Genomic DNA, 19,668 nt, shown 5'->3' with positions numbered 1-19,668 from the left:
TAGATTATCATTATGTTTAGGCTACATGTAAATCAATGGTGCCTCAGCAAACAGGGAATGTTCTCAGAACTTCGGCTAACGTTCTGGCAAGGTTCTCTCAAAGTTGTGAAGAAACATTCTTCCAGTAACAATAATAGAACATTCATTCAAAGTTATCTGGTCTTTAATAATGTTCTCAAAATGTTATTATCAAAAACATTATTTATACATCATTAATGGAACGCTTTTTTAAAAAAAATGTTACTACTTGTTCCAGAACATTCAGAAAACATTCAAAAGTAACATTATCATTGTTTGCAAAATGGAATGTTCCCTTAACATTTGCATAACCGAGAAAAAATTTGAAATCGCTGGTGTCTCTGACGTCACAAACTACCTTGTAACCAATCAGATCAACGTGTGATCGTCAACGAGTGGATCTCTGAGGTGAGTGAGTGAGTGGAGGTGAGGCTCATTTGCATATTCATAGAACCGCCGATACTAAATGAGGCAAGGGTGTCGAGTTACATTCAAGCTATTTTAAGGCATTAAGAAATTATTTTTCACGAAAAAAATTTAAAATAAAATGATTGACTAAAGGGGGACTTTAAAAACATGACCAAAAACAACGTTTTGAGCGTTTAGATAACATTCAGAATCATAACTTAACGGGAACGTTAGGAAAATGTACGTGGAACAATTTTTTCTTTTTGTTACCTGGGATGATTATTGCCATTTAAGGTATAATTGGATAAAGATTTTTACATGACATGACGAATCTCTTTAGTATACATTTTAGTATAGTATACTAAAATGTATACTATAGTATAGTATACACTTTAGTATACAATTGCCATTACTTTTTATTATGTGTTGCTTTAAACATGCTAACCAGTTTATCCAGTATGCATGTTGGGGTTTCTGTACTCTGTACTTTTGTGTTCCACGGATAAAGAAATCTATGCAGGTTATGAGGGTAATTGAATGATGACAGAATTTAAATATTTGCCTTTCCCTTCAATCACTGGTCTTTACAAGCACATTGCATCAATTTAATGATTACAGATTGATTAATTTTTCAGAATTGAAACAATTAAGACAAGTTTCCAAAACACTCCCCCATCTGTGATGATGATGATGATGATGTCAGGATCGGGCCAGTGAATCACAGGCATCATCTGTCTGGGTTTGCTGAGATGAGACTGGGGCGAGTGGGTGGTGGATCAGTGTGTCAGAAACCTCAAAATTCTCTATACATTTTCATATGCAGTACTTTAATTCCTTGAGACAGACAAAAAGCAGCATGGGACAAAAGTTGTTGTAAAACAAAGTTTCTATATTTTTACACTATTAGCAAGTAACAGTCTCAAGACGTAAAACAGAAACATTACAATATAATTTATTGAGGAATTAAAAAATAAATACTCTGTCATTAAAGAGGCCACAGATATATTTCTAATATTGGAGATGTAATGCACAAATTCATTATAGCCATTCAACCTTTAAACAGTGAGAATACTATTCTTCCCATGATTCATTCGAATCATTTACACATTGTTGTAACCTCGGAAATCTACTAAAATATGAGCATTTAGAGTTGAAATATTAATATTCACTGCATCAGTACAAGTAAATAGTGTCAGGGTTTCTCAATACAGTCAATTTCATGATCCAAAACATGTAAAGGTTAACATATTTTGCCCGCTGTACATAATAAAGTGTTTGAGCAGTTTATATAAAGCGTATTCTAGCATTGTCATTGGTTGGATTAAATGAACACGCACCTCATGATCTTTTGTTTAAAACGGCATCGAAACTGAGAAAATGTACCGAAACTTACATCCCAATGTCTCACAGCTCTTCAAACGAGAAGCATGCCATTTATCCTAATAAATAATGTTTTGGTAATGGATAAAAATTAGCACCATTGTCTGTCAAGTTAAAATATCCTGACCAAGAAAATGAAATGTATTTGTAACACGTTGTTTGCGCTAACCTGCATTTGCTTCAACTTTCATTTGAAAAGACACAACTTTATGTCTGTAAATGTTCTAATAATGAACGTCGCGAACCGAACACCATGGCTGCATGAAATCCGACCTGAGTTCAACACAGAATGTCGGTTATGGGTCGTCTTTGGTGTTCGCTGGACTGATGCTTCTGTTACTCGATCCTCTCCTCTCGGACACCTTCTCCTCCATCTCTACGAGAATATAAACAAAGTTACTTTTATTTAAATTTGAGTCATTTTTGACTATCAACAGGATTGGGACACAATACAGTACTTTACAGTATCACAATTTCGTCAATTGTTATATGCTTGCTCACACTGACACTCTTAAAGGTTAATGAGCAGATTGCCTTTGAAAGTGACACATTCCCATTGAAAACAACAAGCAAGACAGTTGATTGTCAGGATTGTCCTGCACATTGATGTAAAGAGTTATCAAGAGTCTACTGAGAGTCTACAATATGGAACTGGGAGAGTTTGTATCACTGGGTTTCTCATTGCATTTCTACTTGTGTTATTATTGACGTGATTATGCTTTGAGACAAGTGGATACCTGATTGATTAAACAGCTGACACTAAGGCTATGTCTAATTTGAAACCGGATACATTTGAAATGTTTTGTTTTTTTTGTACATGCGTAAAACTTAATAAAAGCTCACTGAAATTATACCGAGAGACCAGATATAATAAAGATCGCACACTATTCTTCTGGCACAATCATTTTATTGATTTTGGTGAGAATCAAATTACACTCAATCGCTGTTTTGATGCAGGACAGCATTCGAGTAAATTTTCTCTTATCTTTGCAGGAATGGAATCGGACGATTGTACAGTGTGTAACATTTATCTTTAGCAACACATAAAAGTAAATATCGGGCAAATATCGGTATAAACAGATTTCTATTGGTACAATATGCATCATAACTAAACGTGCGTCATCGTTTTCAAATACCTCAATTTTCAAAGTCCACACTACAATGCCATTTTCAAATGTAAAAAAGTGTATTAAGTGTCTTAAAAAAAAAATTTCACAGGACAAAACTGTCATAAGCGCCGTTTACGCGACATCGTTTTCAACTAAAAACAGAAAACATTTTATGCGTTTTGGCGGTTCATTTACATGACAACTGCATTTTGAGGGGCTGAAAATGCAAACTTTTGAAAACAAGTTTAAAGTGCAAGTTTTTGACTATGTTACTGTTATCATCTCTGTGTAAACAACAAAAATACTCATTTGTGAAAACAGTGATGTCATGCGTATTATGTGTTCAGTCAATAAGATCTTACGCCCCAGAGAAACAATAGTGCAGCCATCTTTAGTATTTTGTTTTTGAATTTCAGTTTTTGCGGCAGCTCTGTATATTTCTATGGCATCGCTTTAGCTGGTGAAGTGGATTTTTCTTGTTGTAGAGTTAATGAAAGTTATCATGTTTGAAGTGGATGTCATAACTATGGAAGCTTGTTTCCGCCACAAAATAAAACATTTTAAAAGATAATTGCGACTTTTTATCTCACAATTGCGAGTTTACATCTCGCAATTCTGACTTTATTTCTCAGAATATCGAGATATAAAGTCAGAATTGTGAGATGTAAAGTCAGAATTGTGAGATATAAAGTCAGAATTGCGTGAAATAAAGTCGCAATTGCGTGTTATAAAGTCAGAATTCTGACTTTTTTTCTCGCAATTGCAACTTTATATCACGCAATTCTGACTTTATAACACATAATTGCGAGTTTATATCTCGCAATTCTGACATCTTTTCTCAGAATTGTGAGATATAAAGTCCAATTCTAAGGAAAAAAAAAGATTGCGACTATATCATGCAATTCTGACTTTATATCTCCCAATTGCCACTTTATTTCTGAGAATTGCGACTTTATATCTCGCAATTGCGACTTTATTTCTCAGAATTGCGACTTTATTTCTCACAATTCTGACTTTATTTCTCACAATTCTGACTTTATATCTCGCAATTCTGACTTTATTTCTCAGAATTGCGACTTTATTTCTCACAATTCTGACTTTATTTCTCACAATTCTGACTTTATATCTCGCAATTGCGACTTTATTTCTCAGAATTGTGACTTTATTTCTCAGAATTGCGACTTTATTTCTCGCACTTCTGAGAAAAAAAAAGTCAAAAGATAAAAAGTCGCAATTATTATTATTTATTTATTATTCAGTGGCGGAAACAAGCTTCCATACATAACAGATGTCAGTAGACCGAGAAGTTTTTAAAACAAGCGATTAATTTATAAATCTGTAAGATCTTACCTTCATGGGGTTTTCAATTTATGAGTAAAATAAAGCCTGTGTTAAACATAACTTGACGATAGTACCTGCACCACTCTATCGCGCGTAGTGTTTCTTTAGTGACATCGCCAACTAGACTGGCTTGGCTGCAGAATACAGCGTTTTTAGTCGTTTTTGCAGAACCGTGTGGGGATCGTTTTGTCTTATCCATTTTTAGTACATTGTTGTCGAGTAAACGTGCCCTCAGTGTGGACGACCAAAACATATAAAAGATGTGTTTTCAAACGTATCCGTATTTGTTACAGCAATGCAATAAAACATTATATTAAAACTCTTTCTTTTTATGTGAAGGCAGAACAATGCTGAGGAATGTAAGTGCAGAATGATTGATAGCGCAATGAAATGAGGAACTTGCATTTTCACTTGAAGGAGAGACAAAAAACCCAGAGAAAGACTGATTAAAGCTCATTTTTGGCCACTGAACAGAAGCACTGGTGAGTTTGCTCATTAAGAGAGAGAGAGACTGCATCCTTTCACTGCCCACATGGTTTATTTTTACTCTGTCTTTCTGAGTCAAAGCGACGCCCTTCTCACTCCCTCCTACTCATTCACCCCCTCTTTCTCTCCATCCATCCATCCGCCCTCCACTCACACATTTTCATGAGCTTTGACGTCAGACAGGGAAGAGGGGCTCCAGTTTATCACCCACACACACTTCCTGTGGCCCCCTCCGCCCAAACACATTCTCTTCTCATTTCTCTTTTATTCAGTCCCTAATGACGATGTCTGACTGAGATGTTTGCCTCTGCAAGAGCTTCTCAAATTCATTGACAATCTCTGATTCATCCCATCCAAGATGAGCAAAATTAGCTAACCTGATAAGTACAAGAAATCCATTTGTCACTGTTCTTCTATTCCTCTGAGACACTTCAAGGTGTGTTAGTCTCTTCACTATCATCTCTAGTAAAAATGAATTCTTTCATAGCGAACCTGAAGCCTTTAAAGGAAATTTCAGTAACACTTTACAATAAAATCTTGTATGTTAACTTTAGTTAAAGGGTTAGTTCACCCAAAATTCTGTCATTAATTTCTCACCCTCGTGTCGTTCCAAACCCGTAAGTCTTTCATTCATCTTCAGAACACAAATGAAGATCTTTTTGATGAAATCTGAGAGCTTTCTGTCCCTCCATTGACAGCTACGCAACTACCACTTTAACACTTCAAAAAGTTCATGAAGAGATCGTAAAACTAATCTGTGAATTGAACGGTTTAGTCAAAATTTTCTGAAGAGATTTGATCGCTTTATTTGATGAACAAACTGCTTGGTTGCGTAGCGGTCTACAAAATGAGGGTGAGTAATAAATGACAGAATTTTCATTTGTGCGTGAACTAACTCTTTAATACTAAGGTGAATAGATCCCTAGGGTTCTGACTTAATTATAAAGAACCCAAAAAGGTTCTATATTAGTAAAAATGTATTAAATGATTGCATAATACTTTCATGTTAAAAGTTTTTTCAAGTAAAAAAGTATGTTGACATGCTGTTTAATTCATAACATTTAATCAAAATGAAAAGATAATTATAACAAAATGAAAGAATTAAGTTTTAGGATTAGTTACATTGCAATAATGTGTGTCTTACTGTTATTAAGTATATGTAGCGTAACTACACCCCCTTAAAATAAAGTGTCATCAAAAAAATGAACAGCTTATATATGCTTTACCTGTTGAGGCAGATGAACAACAAGCTAGATAATCATCTGATGGTATAAGCATCTCTTTTTTTGGCAATTTAAGTTTCAAACTATGTTTTGTACCCTAAGTCATGGTAGGTGCATGAAAAGCGTGGTTTAAGTTATAAAACATCACAGAATTCACCTGAAATCTGTCTCTTTTCTGACCCTAGGCTGACTTTGCTTGCGTGGTCACGTGACACCATTCTAGCCAATCTGAGGCCCTCATCCATGAGAGTTTGCTGCATGAGCTGGCGACTCCAGGTGATGAGGCCAGTGGTGTCGGTGGGGGGGTGAGGGGATGAGGACGGGTGCAACTGAGGGCTGATATCTATCAAGACACACACAATTAGACAAACATGCCTCTCAATCACGTTACGGTTTCTTTCAGCAATGTTTCAACCAGACACGAGTATGAATGGACAAAAATGTGGAAAATCTTGCATGATCTTTACGTCAAAGTAACCCACTTTACGTGTGAAGAGGCCCTGCGTGGCACAATGTGGGACAATGATGGTTTTGGGGTTACACATCTAGGATTTACTGACAAACACTGCAGTCAAAACAATAATAATAAAATTCTTACCTTGTGTTAAACTATCTAGACTTTCTCCAGAGAGGCTGTTGTCATCTACTGTAGATCTGATGTCACTATTGGCTACTGGGTCCTTAGACAGCCTGTCCGAATCTGTGACCTGTAACATGTTAGTATTATGTGTTTTGTAACAGTAGTTGATTTGTTTCAATATTAAATATTTCCAGTGTTGGGGAAAGTTACTTTTTTACTTTGCATTACTCCCCCAAAAATAACTAATTACGTTACTTTGTTACATTTTATGTAAAGTAATGTGTTACGTTACGTTTGCGTTTCATTCTCTCAGCTGGCTGAGGCTCGCTCTCTTCGAGGCCTTGTAGGTGTTTTTTTATTTTTAGCAAGTGTTTAACGCTGTAATGTATTCAACAACATAGTCTATATAACATCAACCTTCAGTAAAAACACATATGAATATTATTATTCTGAGCACTTTGAATATTTCCTGATCCTTGTACACTATAAATAAGCTTTCTTAACATCATGGGTTATATAACATACTGTACAACTAAAAAGTCATGCGTTTTGTTTCTTTTGTACTTTTTATCTGTTTGCGCGCATGCATGAGTTATGTTGAAGTGCATGTAAGTCATGCATGTTTAAGTGACTACATTATGGAGAAGAGAGAGAATTTTAATTCAGTGCTTTTAAGCTAATTAAAACATTACATTACTAGTTAAATCAAAAAAGTAATCTGATTACATAATGCATGTTACTCGTAATGCGTTACCCCAACACTGAATATTTCAACCTGTTTGATAAAGTTACAGTTATTGTTATAATATCAATATTTCAAAAGGAGTTCAAAACTTCTTTTTGAAGTTTGACACTAGAGACCTGCACTCCCGTGGGACGACCTTGCGATGCGGGACAAGATTTGATGAGCGATTGCGGGTTGCGGGAGAATAAACTGATTTGTGGGACTCCCGCAACATAGAAATATCTTTTATATAAAATTAAAGCAATTCAATTGTTATTTATCTATTGTACTAAAGCAACAAGAACAGCTAAAATAAAGTTCAAATTATTTACAGGCGCAAGCCAAGCTGCCCATAACTGCAGGTCTAGGATCAGTTTTCTCTATAATAATAGCATATTAGCGAAACTGATTTGGCAAGCGATCCCGTGCATATTTGTATTTGCGCTCCGGAGAGCATCAAAGGTTTCTATTTACAATGTGTTTTTTGCAGCGTTGAGTGATGTAGCCAATCACAGACATATCTGTTGATTTCTTGAACGCAGTGGCCAATCAGAGGTGTTTAAGTTCCCCTCACCACTGAAAATAACAGGTTCGTGAATGTAGATGCTTTGATAACAAATAATTTATCTGGAGCATTTATGCTGGGATGGTAATGTTGTGGCTAGGTGGCACGTAACTTTAAACCGTTTCATGGAAATTTCATGGTCGTACTGGAAAATCTATGTTTGCATTCGCCTTCGGGTGGGACTGGGAGGTGGTGACATTTATTTATGAAGAATCCGTCCCACGCAGGTCTCTATTTGACACCCCATGTATAGCTAAAGTCAATGACTAACTTCATATCTTTGTTTTAGGTATCCTATTACCTTTCTAATCATTTTATTATGTCACCTGAGCATATTTCTAAAAGGCTTGTATTCCTTTTTATGCAAATGTATAAATAGACACATATCTTGATGTACTTACATCAAGCTTGATTCTCTTCTGAGCAGTACAGTCAACAGAGGGAGAACAATCATCTGAGTATGTCCTGAGATAATAATATAACAAACTCAGCTCAGATTCCCAGCTCAGAATTAAAAAAAAGTCACAGTAATGAAGTCAAACACTCATTCTATTCAATATTCAAGGACAAATGTAGGGGGCGGATTGGCTCGCAGTCAATATCGCATTAACTTTAAGTTTTTAAGTCAAATGTCAAATTACACATCTGTTTTTCCTATGAGTTGAGAGATTCTGTCAGATGCATTTATTAGACTATTATCATATATATTTAGTTAGCATGTTACCAGGTCACACAAACAGTACACTGGGACAAGGATTTATAAGGTAAAAATTCCTCTCTACACAAGCCCTTCTGTCCAGATAACTTATTTAATGTCTTTGAAAGAAACTGATAAGTTGGTAAGATTTTGCTCAGCCTAATGCACAAAGTCTAACAATGATTTTGTATGTTCTTCTAAACCTTTTTAAATTAGAATAATTTTTATGAATTCTGTCCGTCATCATATTTCTGCTGAATCTGTTGGATAAACAACTGAACAGAGTAAAAGCAAATAACTGTAAGGTAAATAGTTAAATCTTCAAATTTGTGCTCTTTATCTCAAACCGTGTAGCACCACCAACAATTAAAATGGGCACTTCTGTTTGTGATTATGTCTTTGCACCGTATGGTCTGAAACATAATTATTTTTTCTTCTGATTACTGGGCTTGTGCCAAGTCAAACACAAACCATGGATTCAATTTCTGCCCAACTTTTCTGAAGAACATACTCTTCCTACAGCGTTCATCAGATCATCTTCACCCAATTTAGCTAATATCATCTTCAAAGCTTTTTTGATATAATCAAACCAAATCGTGTAATGATTTGAATAATTCAACAGAAAGCACACTAAAAATTACATGAGGGTCTCTTCACAACGCTCTGAGATAATAAAATAAAACTTATGTCATCACAACCAAGACCTGAGGGTACCTGAGCAGTTTGGAGACAGCGCTACCTACTGGTCATGAAATCTAAAGATTTTGCTTATAACTTTGGAAAAGCTCTCCATATTCAGCACTGGGAAATAAGAGACTATTACAGAATGATCAGTTTCTCTGGATTTACTGTTTATAAGTATGTGTTTGAATAAAATGGAAAAAAAAAAATGTATTCTAGAAGCTACTCAACATTTCTCCCAAATTCCAAATAAAAATACTGTAATTTAATGCATTTATTTGCAGAAAATGACAACTTGCAAAAAATAAATAAAAATAAAAAAGTTCTTACTAATTTTTAAGCAGTAAAATTAAAAAGTTTGGAAATCAAGATTTGGTGGAATAACCCAATCCCAGCTTTCATGCATCTTGGAATGCTCTCCACCAATCCTTCACATCACATTCCAGACATTTTCAATTGGGGTCAGGTCTGGAGATTGGGCTGGGTCTTCGCAATCTGTCTGATTCATCCTTGTTTAAAGGGATAGTTCACCCAAAAATGAAAATTCTGTCAGTAATTACTCACCTTCATGTCGTTCCAAACCCGAAAGACTTTCGTTCATCTTCAGAACACAAATGAAGAACCGCATAATTCATATGGATTAGTTTTATGATCTCTTTATGACATTTTTGAAGTGTCAAAGTGGTAGTTGCGTAGCTGTCAATGGAGGGACAGATCTTCATTTGTGGTCTTACGGGTTTGGAACAACATGAGGGTGAGTAATTAATGACAGAATTTAAATTTTTGGGTGAACTATCCCTTTAAGTACCACCAGATCATCACCGGTCCTCCACCAAATTTCAAACTGGGTGCAAGACACCATGGCTTATAGGCCTCTCGAGGTCTCTGTCAAAGCAAAGCTGAAAACTGGACTAATCAGGCTGAAAAGATGAATGAAGTCATGTACAAAGTAAACCTGGAAGAACACCTGCTTCCTTCTGCTCTGACAATGTTACCCAATGAGACTCCAGGTGTGGATGGAGGACCACCAGATCAAGACCCAGTCATGACCAGCCCAATCTCTAGACCTGAACCCCACTGAAAACCTCCGGAGTAGAATCAAGAGGAAGATGGATGGCCACAAGCATCAAACAAAGCCATCAAACAAAACTTTTGCTCCAGAAATGGAATTAAAAAGTTTACATAAAAAACAAGTAAGTTCATTTTACTCAAACACATGCCTAAAATTGTAGAGAAACTGGTAATTTTGTCTCTTAATTTTTTCCAGAGCTGTATATGTGCGTGCATGTGTTCATCTGTATGTCTGTATCTATAAAATTCTAATATATTTAACAATATATGCAACCACCTCATCAAAATGCAAAATACAAATCTTGAAAAAACTAAAAGTCACAGTAAGATTCATTCCTGACCTGTGATGTTTAAATGTTGAGGTGTAGGCACATTCTCTCGCCACCTGTCGTGCTAATGAGAAGAGTTCAACTCTGCGTAACAGCAGAGCGTTGTCCCGGATGCAGAATTGAGCCGCCGCCTCATTGATGAGCATCTAAAAGTGGAAATATGAGAATTATTTAGCAGATCATCTGAGCTCTATGAAAGTGCTTAAATCATGTAAAAACTACCATCTACAAAATGCATTACAAAACCTAAACAACTGCTGTATTTTTTTTAATATAATTACAACATCTCATATTTTAAAATGGTTGAATTGTACAAGAATCTAGGAGTTGCAGTTATCTTTAAAATGTATCATAAATTTACTTTAAGTTGGAAAAACACATGCAAAGACTCAAGTGATATTAATTCTCTGAAAATGAAATAGTTGCATTATTGTAGTCATCTAAATCAATGTTGTTGTTTTTTTATTTCTTTTTTTCTTGAAAAAGTTTTAAATGGGCTTGTAATCAAAAAATTGTAGAATCAAATCTTGCTTGCTGTGCTGAAGTCATGGGGACAATGCTAAGGTTTTCTTACACCTAGGCTGAGTCTCAGTCAGTTCCCTAGCTTCCTAGAGTGTGAATCAGGATATCGCGTACATGAATTTGTGCACTGATAAGGACGCTGGCTCACTAGATGCCTTTCTCCATTGACGTTCTGATGTTCAAAGCCTTTCTAAGCCAGGATGCTGATTTTTAGAAGGCAGCTGTCGGACTCTGAGATGGCGAATGGGAACATGGTTTGTGTATCATTAGCAACACATTATTAGCTGTTTGATAACGTAGTCAAGCAAAAAGCTAATCATATTAATTACCATTATGTATCCGAAGTTGTAAAGAGCAATACCATTGTGCAGTGTTTACTACAGTAAATTTGACAGACCGAGTGGATCTCTGAGTTGGTGTGAGTGAGTGGAGGCGGGGCTAATTTGCATATTCATGGGTCTGTGTTTACTAAATGAAGCAAGGGTGTAGTGTTACATTCAAGCTATTTTAAGGCATGAAGCATTTTTCTCAGAAAAAAAAAACTTTTAAATATGTAATTTTGGTGATCAAAGTTTTAAGGGATACAATTATTGTAGTGTCTATTTACACTAAGTGTAATCGCCTGTGTTGCTGGCAAAGGCTATTTACACTAACTCCGCCCACCAATGCCTGGTTGGGCCACACAAGATTAAAAAAGACGCACGCCTTTCGACATGATTGACCCGAGTTCGAGTCCGCCTTTTGCCAAACTCGCTCTTCTCCTTTTTCCCATCACATATCAGACCAGAAAGGCATTTACTTTCAATAAAAATGAAGATGTGTGATAATGAAGATGAAAGTGTAAATAAAGTGCCTAACGAGTGTTTAATAATAAATTATTTATCGGGTAAGGTTAGGGGTGGGTGTAGGGAAGGCATATTGTCCCAATAAGGTGGCATCCATTTAAGAATTTTAATAAATATAATAATTAACACTTTATGTTATTATTGCATACTGTTTATGTACAACAATACTGGGGTGACAATAGTATACAAGTATGCATGGGATCTAACAACTCTTTGCACTTATTGCAAAGAACTGCTGCTTTTATATATAGTGTAAATAGAATGTATCGCTATTATCACTTAGTGCAAATAGCCGATGCCTATAATTATTGACTACAGGGGGACTTAAAAACCGCTTCAAACTTAAACCTGTCAAACTTAGACCTGCTTCAAACATAAAACCTTTCAACATAAAACCTTTCAACTTAAAACCTTCAAACTTAAAACTCTTTCTAACTTAAAACTACTTCAAACTGCTTCAAATGGAAAACTCCATATTTGTGCGTATTTAGCACTTTGAGTCTCTTTTCTGGTTTGTTTTGGATGAAATTTTGACGATGGGTCCTGTCTCGACTTTTTGACTTGTTTAGAATCGCCTTTGACCGCTTCGGAGTGGCTGGCTACGGGCATGCACGAACATGTCCTTAAAACAACCCTTAACGTCGTTTTCAAAACTGTGCAACTCACCGAGTGGTTAGTGGTGTTCGTTGATGTTCCAAAACAAGTAGCGTAGCGAAATACAGTTTCTGTCGTGTTTTATTTGGCATTTTGTAAAATCCCATTGATTTCTGTTGGAGGACTCATTGCTCGTTGATATTACTGCGCTTCAGACTCAAATATCGAGCGGAAGTTTATACGCGGTTGTGAGGTATCTGAAAAAATAGTTCCACTATAGCAAATAGCATGGATTGAAATCATACATTGCGCTGATATATTTGTTTTTAATCATCAACGAACACCACTAACCACTCGGTGAGTTGCACAGTTTTGAAAACGACGTTAAGGGTTGTTTTAAGGACATGTTCGTGCATGCCCGTAGCCAGCCACTCCGAAGCGGTCAAAGGCGATTCTAAACAAGTCAAAAAGTCGAGACAGGACCCATCGTCAAAATTTCTGTGTCCTCCACTCTAGTTCATCCAAAACAAACCAGAAAAGAGACTCAAAGTGCTAAATACCGGAATTATCCTTTAAACTACTTCAAACTGCTTCAAATGGAAAACAGCTTTTTAAACTACTTCAAACTTGTTAGGCTTTCCGAAGCCAAAAAAGTTTGCCTTGACAAACTTTTTCAAACTGTTCTCTTTCACAAACCTCATGATGGGTGAGCTGTTTCCCTTCCCTCCTCTTGGAGTCAAAGCGCCCGTAGATCAGGCTGTATTTGCGTATCTCTTCCTCTTTGCTCTTGTCATGAGGTTCCAGGTTAAAAATGTGGCCCACTGTCTTGGCCATTTTCTTATTGAGTCTCAAAAGCGTCTTCAGCTCGCTTTGATCGGCTTGAGGCATGGTTCTCAGAAGCCGATCGACGCTTTCCTCCACGGCTTTAATGGTCTCAGAGTCCAGCTGACCTCCAGGCCACGGAGAGACCACAGAAGAGGAAGAGGAGGAGGAAGAATTAGGCGTTGGAGGACCCAGAAGACGCGAGTGGCAAGCGAAAGGCAGAGAGGGAATGGGCTGGTCTTCATCTAACTCACCAGCTCCATACATTTCAGGGCTGAGCCAGTGAGGGTCCATGGGGGACAGTTTTTCTCTGTACAGATGGTCTGGAGGAACAGGTGACGCCTGTGAACAGGGACTCCTCGGACTGTTATCTCTGAGCGGCGTAAGGCAAGACCCCACCTCTTCTCGTTCACATGGAGAGCCTGGCTGACCATTGCTTAAAGATTTTCTTGCACCCATAACCGAGCCAGCAGAACTGGTGCTGTCGATCCTGAGGAGAGGGACTCCACTGGGAGCCACACTGGTGGCCAGTGGTTGGTTGAACAGCGTTGGGTTTGATGCCCAATCGCGCAGGGCTTTCTGCAAGCGTCGCACGTGAAGGGGTTTTGTGGCCATGCCAACTAGTGCCATGATCTCGAGAAACTCCTCTTCACCGGCCTCGCACAGCTGTTGGACATCATCGCCTCCCTGCTGGATGAAGGTGTCGTAGTACATCAGAAGGTTTGCTCTCTGTAAAACTCGGTAGAGCTGCAGCTCGCCCAGCGTCCGGGGAAGTGACATGACTGCAACAGGATTCCCACAAAGCATGTCATTAGTACCATGTATATTATATACTATATATGGTAACACTTTACAATAAGGTTCATTAGTTAACATTAGTTAAAGGTACACTGTGTAGGAATTTCTCCCATCTAGGGCTGAAAACGTATTTTGCATTCAAACGCTTTTTCAGCTATGACAACATGTCTTCCAATAGCACTTCATCGAGTTTTCTTTCGGGTGATGAGGTTTCGCCGGTCACGTTTCGCTTTTTTGGCGGCGAGGATTCCTTCTCCTGTGGCTCGGCATAATGATCCTGCATTATGAAGTACCGTGCAGTGCCTGCCTTTCAAATTTGCCGGGGCAATGACAAGCGCCTCTCACTGATCCCCTTGTCCGTTTCAGCTGGTTTCAGTCATGTGACGCTGGCTCTGAACGAAAACGCGTTGTGGAAACGCGTTGAGGTAGGCTAGAGCTTTTTGTCCCTCTCTGCTATTATAGTTTTTCAAAATGGCGGAACGACATGGAAGCCTCCTTGGAATTACCCGTCCAATGTAAATAAAGATAACAAATTCTTTGCTTACGCGGATAAGTCAGATCATTGGCAGAGGTAATTTTACACCAATGAGGACATATTTATGATTGATTTTAGCTAATAAAATACTTAAACTACACAGTGTACCTTTAACTACCTTAGTTAACAAACTAAGAATGAGCAATACTTCAGCATTTATTAACCTTTGTTAATACTAATTTCAACATTTACTTATACATTATTCAAATCAAAGGTTGTATTTGTTAACATTAGTTAATGCACTGTGAACTAGCATGAACAAACAATGAACAGCTGTGTTTTTATTAACTAACATTAACAAAGATTAATAAATACTGTAACAAATGTATTACTCAATGTTAATTCATGTTAGTAAACACATTATCTAATGTTACCTAATGAACTTTATTGTAAAGTGTTACCATATATATATATATATATATATATATATATATATATATATATATATAAACAAATAGGTGTAGAATTTAAGATGCTAGTAAATTTCACAAATAATTACAGAGAAATGGCAAGTAACACATTGATTTACACATACAATTTTGATGTAGAAAGACTATAATAGTACTTTCTTGTAAAACATACTCCAAATTTTTGAAAATGTAGTTTTTCGTGCAAATTGAAGTAAACGGTAAAACTATTTGCACTACTAATCAGTGTTCTTATAATTACAATAATGAATTGAAATTTCTACGATAACAATAAAAAGTTTGCAATACAAATCAGCTGTTTTTGGCCGTGCACAAGCTTACGGTAAAATATAGATGGGGCTCCAGACTATTGGAAGTTTCTAAACAAGTAAGAAAATTGTGATAAATGAAATCCTGGGAGTGAACATGGTATAACTGTTGTGTGCACAGGAAATAGGATGACATTCTGCGATTAAAAACATGCGGAATAAAAATATCAAACAGCTGACACTTTTCATGCAGTGTTAGATACAGTTTTATGAATACAGTTTTATTTATAATTGTTCCGGTCACCTCACCACTGTAGAGGTCTGATCAACAGCGGTAGACAGTGTTTGTTTGAATAATGAATGTGGATCTTGCAGTTTCTGAACAGACTTCACATATATCTGCTCCCTTGATTTTATAAAATATCTGTTTAGTTTATCAGTATGGAGCTGATGTAAAATGCTGTAGGTGTTGTTTCTTAATAAAGAGTATGTATTTATCCGTAATAAATAAGATCATTGAGCTCATGACAATGAGACAATGTCACAAACAATGAGCTCATTGAAGTAATTATTTAAGTTGAGAAAATAATGATTAAAATATATAGAAAATGTAGCATTGGTGTATGTTGATTCAGATTATACACCATCTGAAGTCCTGGCAGGAGTTGGAGTCTTCTCTTCTGATGTCTTCATAAGAAACTGGATCCAAACTAGAGCTTCGGGAACTATTTTTATTTTCAAGTGTTTTTCAGTCCAGTTGCAGTGCAGTCAAATTTCCTTCTGCTCCTCCCACAGTACAATATGGAGACTCTTATGAATAAAGGTTCATTTATAGGCGTCCATGAAGAACCATCGAAACTTTCTATTCCACAACAGGTTCTTGTTAGTGGAAAAAGGTTCTTTAGATTTAAAAAAAATTATCTTCACCCTTAAGCCGGGTTCACACTGTACGATTTTGTCCATGATTGGCCGTCTGAGACAAATTTTTTCAATCCTAAAAGATTCCTCTGATCCTAGGCTAAAATCTGAAGTCTTGGATCGTTAGTTTGACATGTTCACCGACAGCCGATTAATGACCATTGCAATAAAATTTTACCTGTTTTCAGTTGTTGTTTTTTAAATCTCATTCACACAGAGAAGCGCAGAACATGCAGACTTCAGAATATCTAAAATTTAAGGGGGTCCTTGAATATTTCACTTTTTTAACTTTAGTTAGTGTGTAATGCTTCTGTTTGAGCATAAACAACATCTGCAAAGTTACGACGCTCAAAGTTCAATGCAAAGGGAGATATTTACTTTTAAAGAAATTGCTTTTTAAGGACTACAACAAATGGCTGGTACGGACTACAACAAGCTTCTTCTGGGGTTGATGACATCACAAACCCTCAAATTTACATAAACCCCGGGAACACAACAAAGAGGGTGAGGCCATGCTGGGCTGCTTTAGAAAAGAGGAAGAGTTGTTGTCGCTGTTTTTTACACTCCAGAAAAAGTTTGTCTTAAGGCTGACGAACTTAGAGAGGTTAAAATGTATTTTTAACACTGTTCCTGAAGCTCATAACCTCAAGGTTTGTCTGTGCGCTGCACATTTTATGGAGAACAGTACAATGCAGGCTATATGCACAAAACCTCCTGAAGACGTAGCCATTCTCATTTTGTCAACACTACATCAATACTGTAATGTTAGTTAGCACGTTAGCGGAGACAAAGCTTTGCCCTTCATAGCAACTACATAGAGCTTATAATTGGAACTGTTAATAGAAAACACAACTACAAATAATAAGACATACCTACAAGTTGTGATCCATAAACAACAGATTGTCAAAAATGGAAAAATTCTGTGACGTTCTGCTTTATACAGTAAGTTTCATCTGTGACTTGATTCAGTGATTCGATCTGTTGCTTCGCATCAAAGACAGGGTGAATTTATGAATGAAAGTTCTGTCACAAAACGGTGTGGTTATGTATCCTCGTGCTTTTTTAAGTGGGTATACAGAAACCCTTGACCTTTCCTAGTGGGTACGACTATACCACTGCCCATAAGACAATAAGTTCATCTTCGAAACATGAATTAAGATATTTTTGATGAAATCTGAGAGGTTTCTGAATCAGCAATAAGCAGCAACATCATTGCAACTTTCAAGGTCCAGAAAGGTAGTAAAGACATTGTAAAAATAGTCCATGCGATTACAGTGGTTCAACCTTAATGTTATGAAGCGACGAGAATACTTTTTGTGTGCAAAAAAAACAAACAAAAATAACGACTTTATTCAACAATTTCTTCTTGTCTGCGTCAGTCTCCTACGCTGTTTAAGTTGTAAATACATTGCAGCGCTTCCGGGTTCTACATCCGAATGCTGGCTCATTATTGGCCAGTTCCTGCATCAGCATCACACGTGACCAGCATCGGCCAATAATGAGCCAGCATTCTGACGTAGAAGCCAGAAGCGCTGCAATGTATTTACAATGTAAACAACATTGTACAGTGTTCCGAAGATGAATGAAGGTATTTGTTACGTGCCCTGGCGTTATTAAGGGTTTTGGGGAACAACAATACTGACTTCAGTATTCAGTGCAAGCAAATGAAACCAAAGCGCTAAAGGCAAACAACAAGTGTTTATTTACAATAATACAGTGGGAAAATTCGTAAAATCCCTTTAAGTTGCATGTTTTTTCCTGGCAAAAACATTGCAACACAGTCACAATAATTACAGTTATAGTAAAACATACAGGCTACATCTATCTCTCTCTTTTTTTGTTGCTTACATAGTTAAAATTCACAAATAATGAGCATAGTTTGTGTAAGGCATTCATATCAATGGTGTTAAATACAGCCTACAGTAGTTTTCCTGTGAAAATGTATATCAAAGATAGTACACATGTAAAAATAAATGTTCCAAAAGGGGGGTTTCACAGTGATGTCATAAAGAACCATTTTTAGTTCCCCAAAGATTTCAATGAACCGTTCTAAAAAAAGAAACATTTTTTTCTTAGTATGAAGAACATTTTAAAAATCCAAAGAATCCATTTCCACTACAAAGTAGTACCTTTTGTCCAGTGTAAAGGTTCCATGAATGTTAAAAGTTCTTCAATGAATCAAATGCCAAGAAGGAACCTTTGTTTTTAAGAGTGTAACTGCTGAATGTACATCGGTAGGCTAGTTGTGTAGGCTACTACTCACCTCGAGAGACTTCAAGACAGAATCCAGGACAGGATCCAGAGGAAACTTGAGATTCAGTAACCGAAGCGACGGAATCTATAGATGTGCACTGCTTTAACTCACTTCAAACTTTTCGCTCTATTTATAGACCTGTATCTTTACGCCTCAAACAGGAAATTCATATTTGTTTTCAGTGCTTGTTAGACCTTATTCCACAGATGTGAGATTGAACTGAAATACTCTTGAAACTCTTGTGTTGTCTAGTCTCTCTCTGCTGTGCTGGCAGGAGCGGTGAGTTAATGACGCTCTTTCGCTGCCTGTGTGGGCGCGAGAAACGCGTGGGCGGACTGCGGCACGCCATCTGACCGAATAAGAGCCTTCCTCTCCGGTCTGAGCTCAGGGGGGAGCGCCTTCCTCTCCGGCTCTCACAGCAGGGCGTGTGGAGGGACAGGGAATCTGTCCGTTTCACTGTTTAAGCTCATGCCTGTATTAAATGGTTAGGATAGGAACCTAAACAGCATTACAGAGACGAATCATATTTTAATAAGTAGCTGATTTTATACATGAGTAAACATGACTGCAGTCCGTCAGCTGTGTGGAGGAGTGCCGGAGATCACCGGGTCTGTGGGCGTTGAACGTCGCTCAGTGACGCGGCTTGAGCTGCGGGAATCCCCGGCGTTTGCGTCAGGCTGATCTGGCTTTATGCGCGACTGGGTTTTTAAAAATATTAGTTATTATTGCTTTTTATCATTCATATTAGATACTTTACAAATGCCTTTATGTTTACCTTTAAAAAAAAATCACTTTATAGAATTGCCTAGCCTATATAACGATAGAATATTTTTATTTAATTATTATGCTTTTTTGTGTGTGTGTGTGTGTGTATTTAGGATCCATAAACTGTTAGCTCTTTATCATTAAGATACTTTACAAATGCTATTATGTTAATAAAAAAAAATAAAAAAAACATATATATAGAATTGCCTATAACGATAGAATATTTTTATTTTGAGCCATAGCTGATCAGTTTAAAAAAAAAAAAAAATCAAATTATACAAATGAACAAATGTAGGGCGGGTCTTTATTTTGCCCATGCTGAATTGA

General features: G+C 36.9%; 1 protein-coding gene across 2 annotated transcripts; it reads right to left on the bottom strand.

Moving 5' to 3' along the window:
* Nucleotides 1–147: 147 nt before the first annotated feature.
* Nucleotides 148–18,837, bottom strand: nab2 (NGFI-A binding protein 2 (EGR1 binding protein 2)). 2 transcript variants are annotated; one of them, XM_084100798.1, is made up of 7 exons: nucleotides 18,586–18,837; nucleotides 13,270–14,177; nucleotides 10,625–10,758; nucleotides 8,236–8,299; nucleotides 6,564–6,672; nucleotides 6,123–6,308; nucleotides 148–2,182 (listed from the first exon to the last, which is right to left on the bottom strand). In XM_084100798.1, the coding sequence occupies exons 2-7, from the start codon at nucleotides 14,173–14,175 to the stop codon at nucleotides 2,103–2,105; spliced, it is 1,479 nt and encodes a 492-aa protein (XP_083956924.1). In that variant the 5' UTR covers nucleotides 14,176–14,177; nucleotides 18,586–18,837; the 3' UTR covers nucleotides 148–2,102. The 2 variants fall into 2 exon arrangements, with proteins under 2 accessions (XP_083956924.1, XP_083956925.1); XM_084100799.1 differs by lacking the exon at nucleotides 6,123–6,308 and having other exon boundaries at nucleotides 1,370–2,182; nucleotides 18,586–18,726.
* Nucleotides 18,838–19,668: the final 831 nt, after the last annotated feature.

This window comes from Abramis brama (genome assembly GCF_963993115.1).
Source record: "Abramis brama genome assembly, chromosome: 23".
In the NCBI taxonomy this organism is placed as follows: Eukaryota; Metazoa; Chordata; class Actinopteri; order Cypriniformes; family Leuciscidae; genus Abramis; species Abramis brama.
This window is presented reverse-complemented; position numbering and strand designations above follow the sequence as displayed.

Bases quoted from the DNA above. Each gene is read 5' to 3' on its own strand.
- nab2 (XM_084100798.1), bottom strand. From the start codon at position 14,175: ATGTCACTTCCCCGGACGCTGGGCGAGCTGCAGCTCTACCGAGTTTTA. The intron at 10,759-13,269 runs GTTTGTGAAAGA...TTCCACTTTTAG, and splicing joins AACAGCTCACCCATCATGAG to ATGCTCATCAATGAGGCGGC. The intron at 8,300-10,624 runs GTCAGGAATGAA...TTATTATCTCAG, and splicing joins TCAACATTTAAACATCACAG to GACATACTCAGATGATTGTT.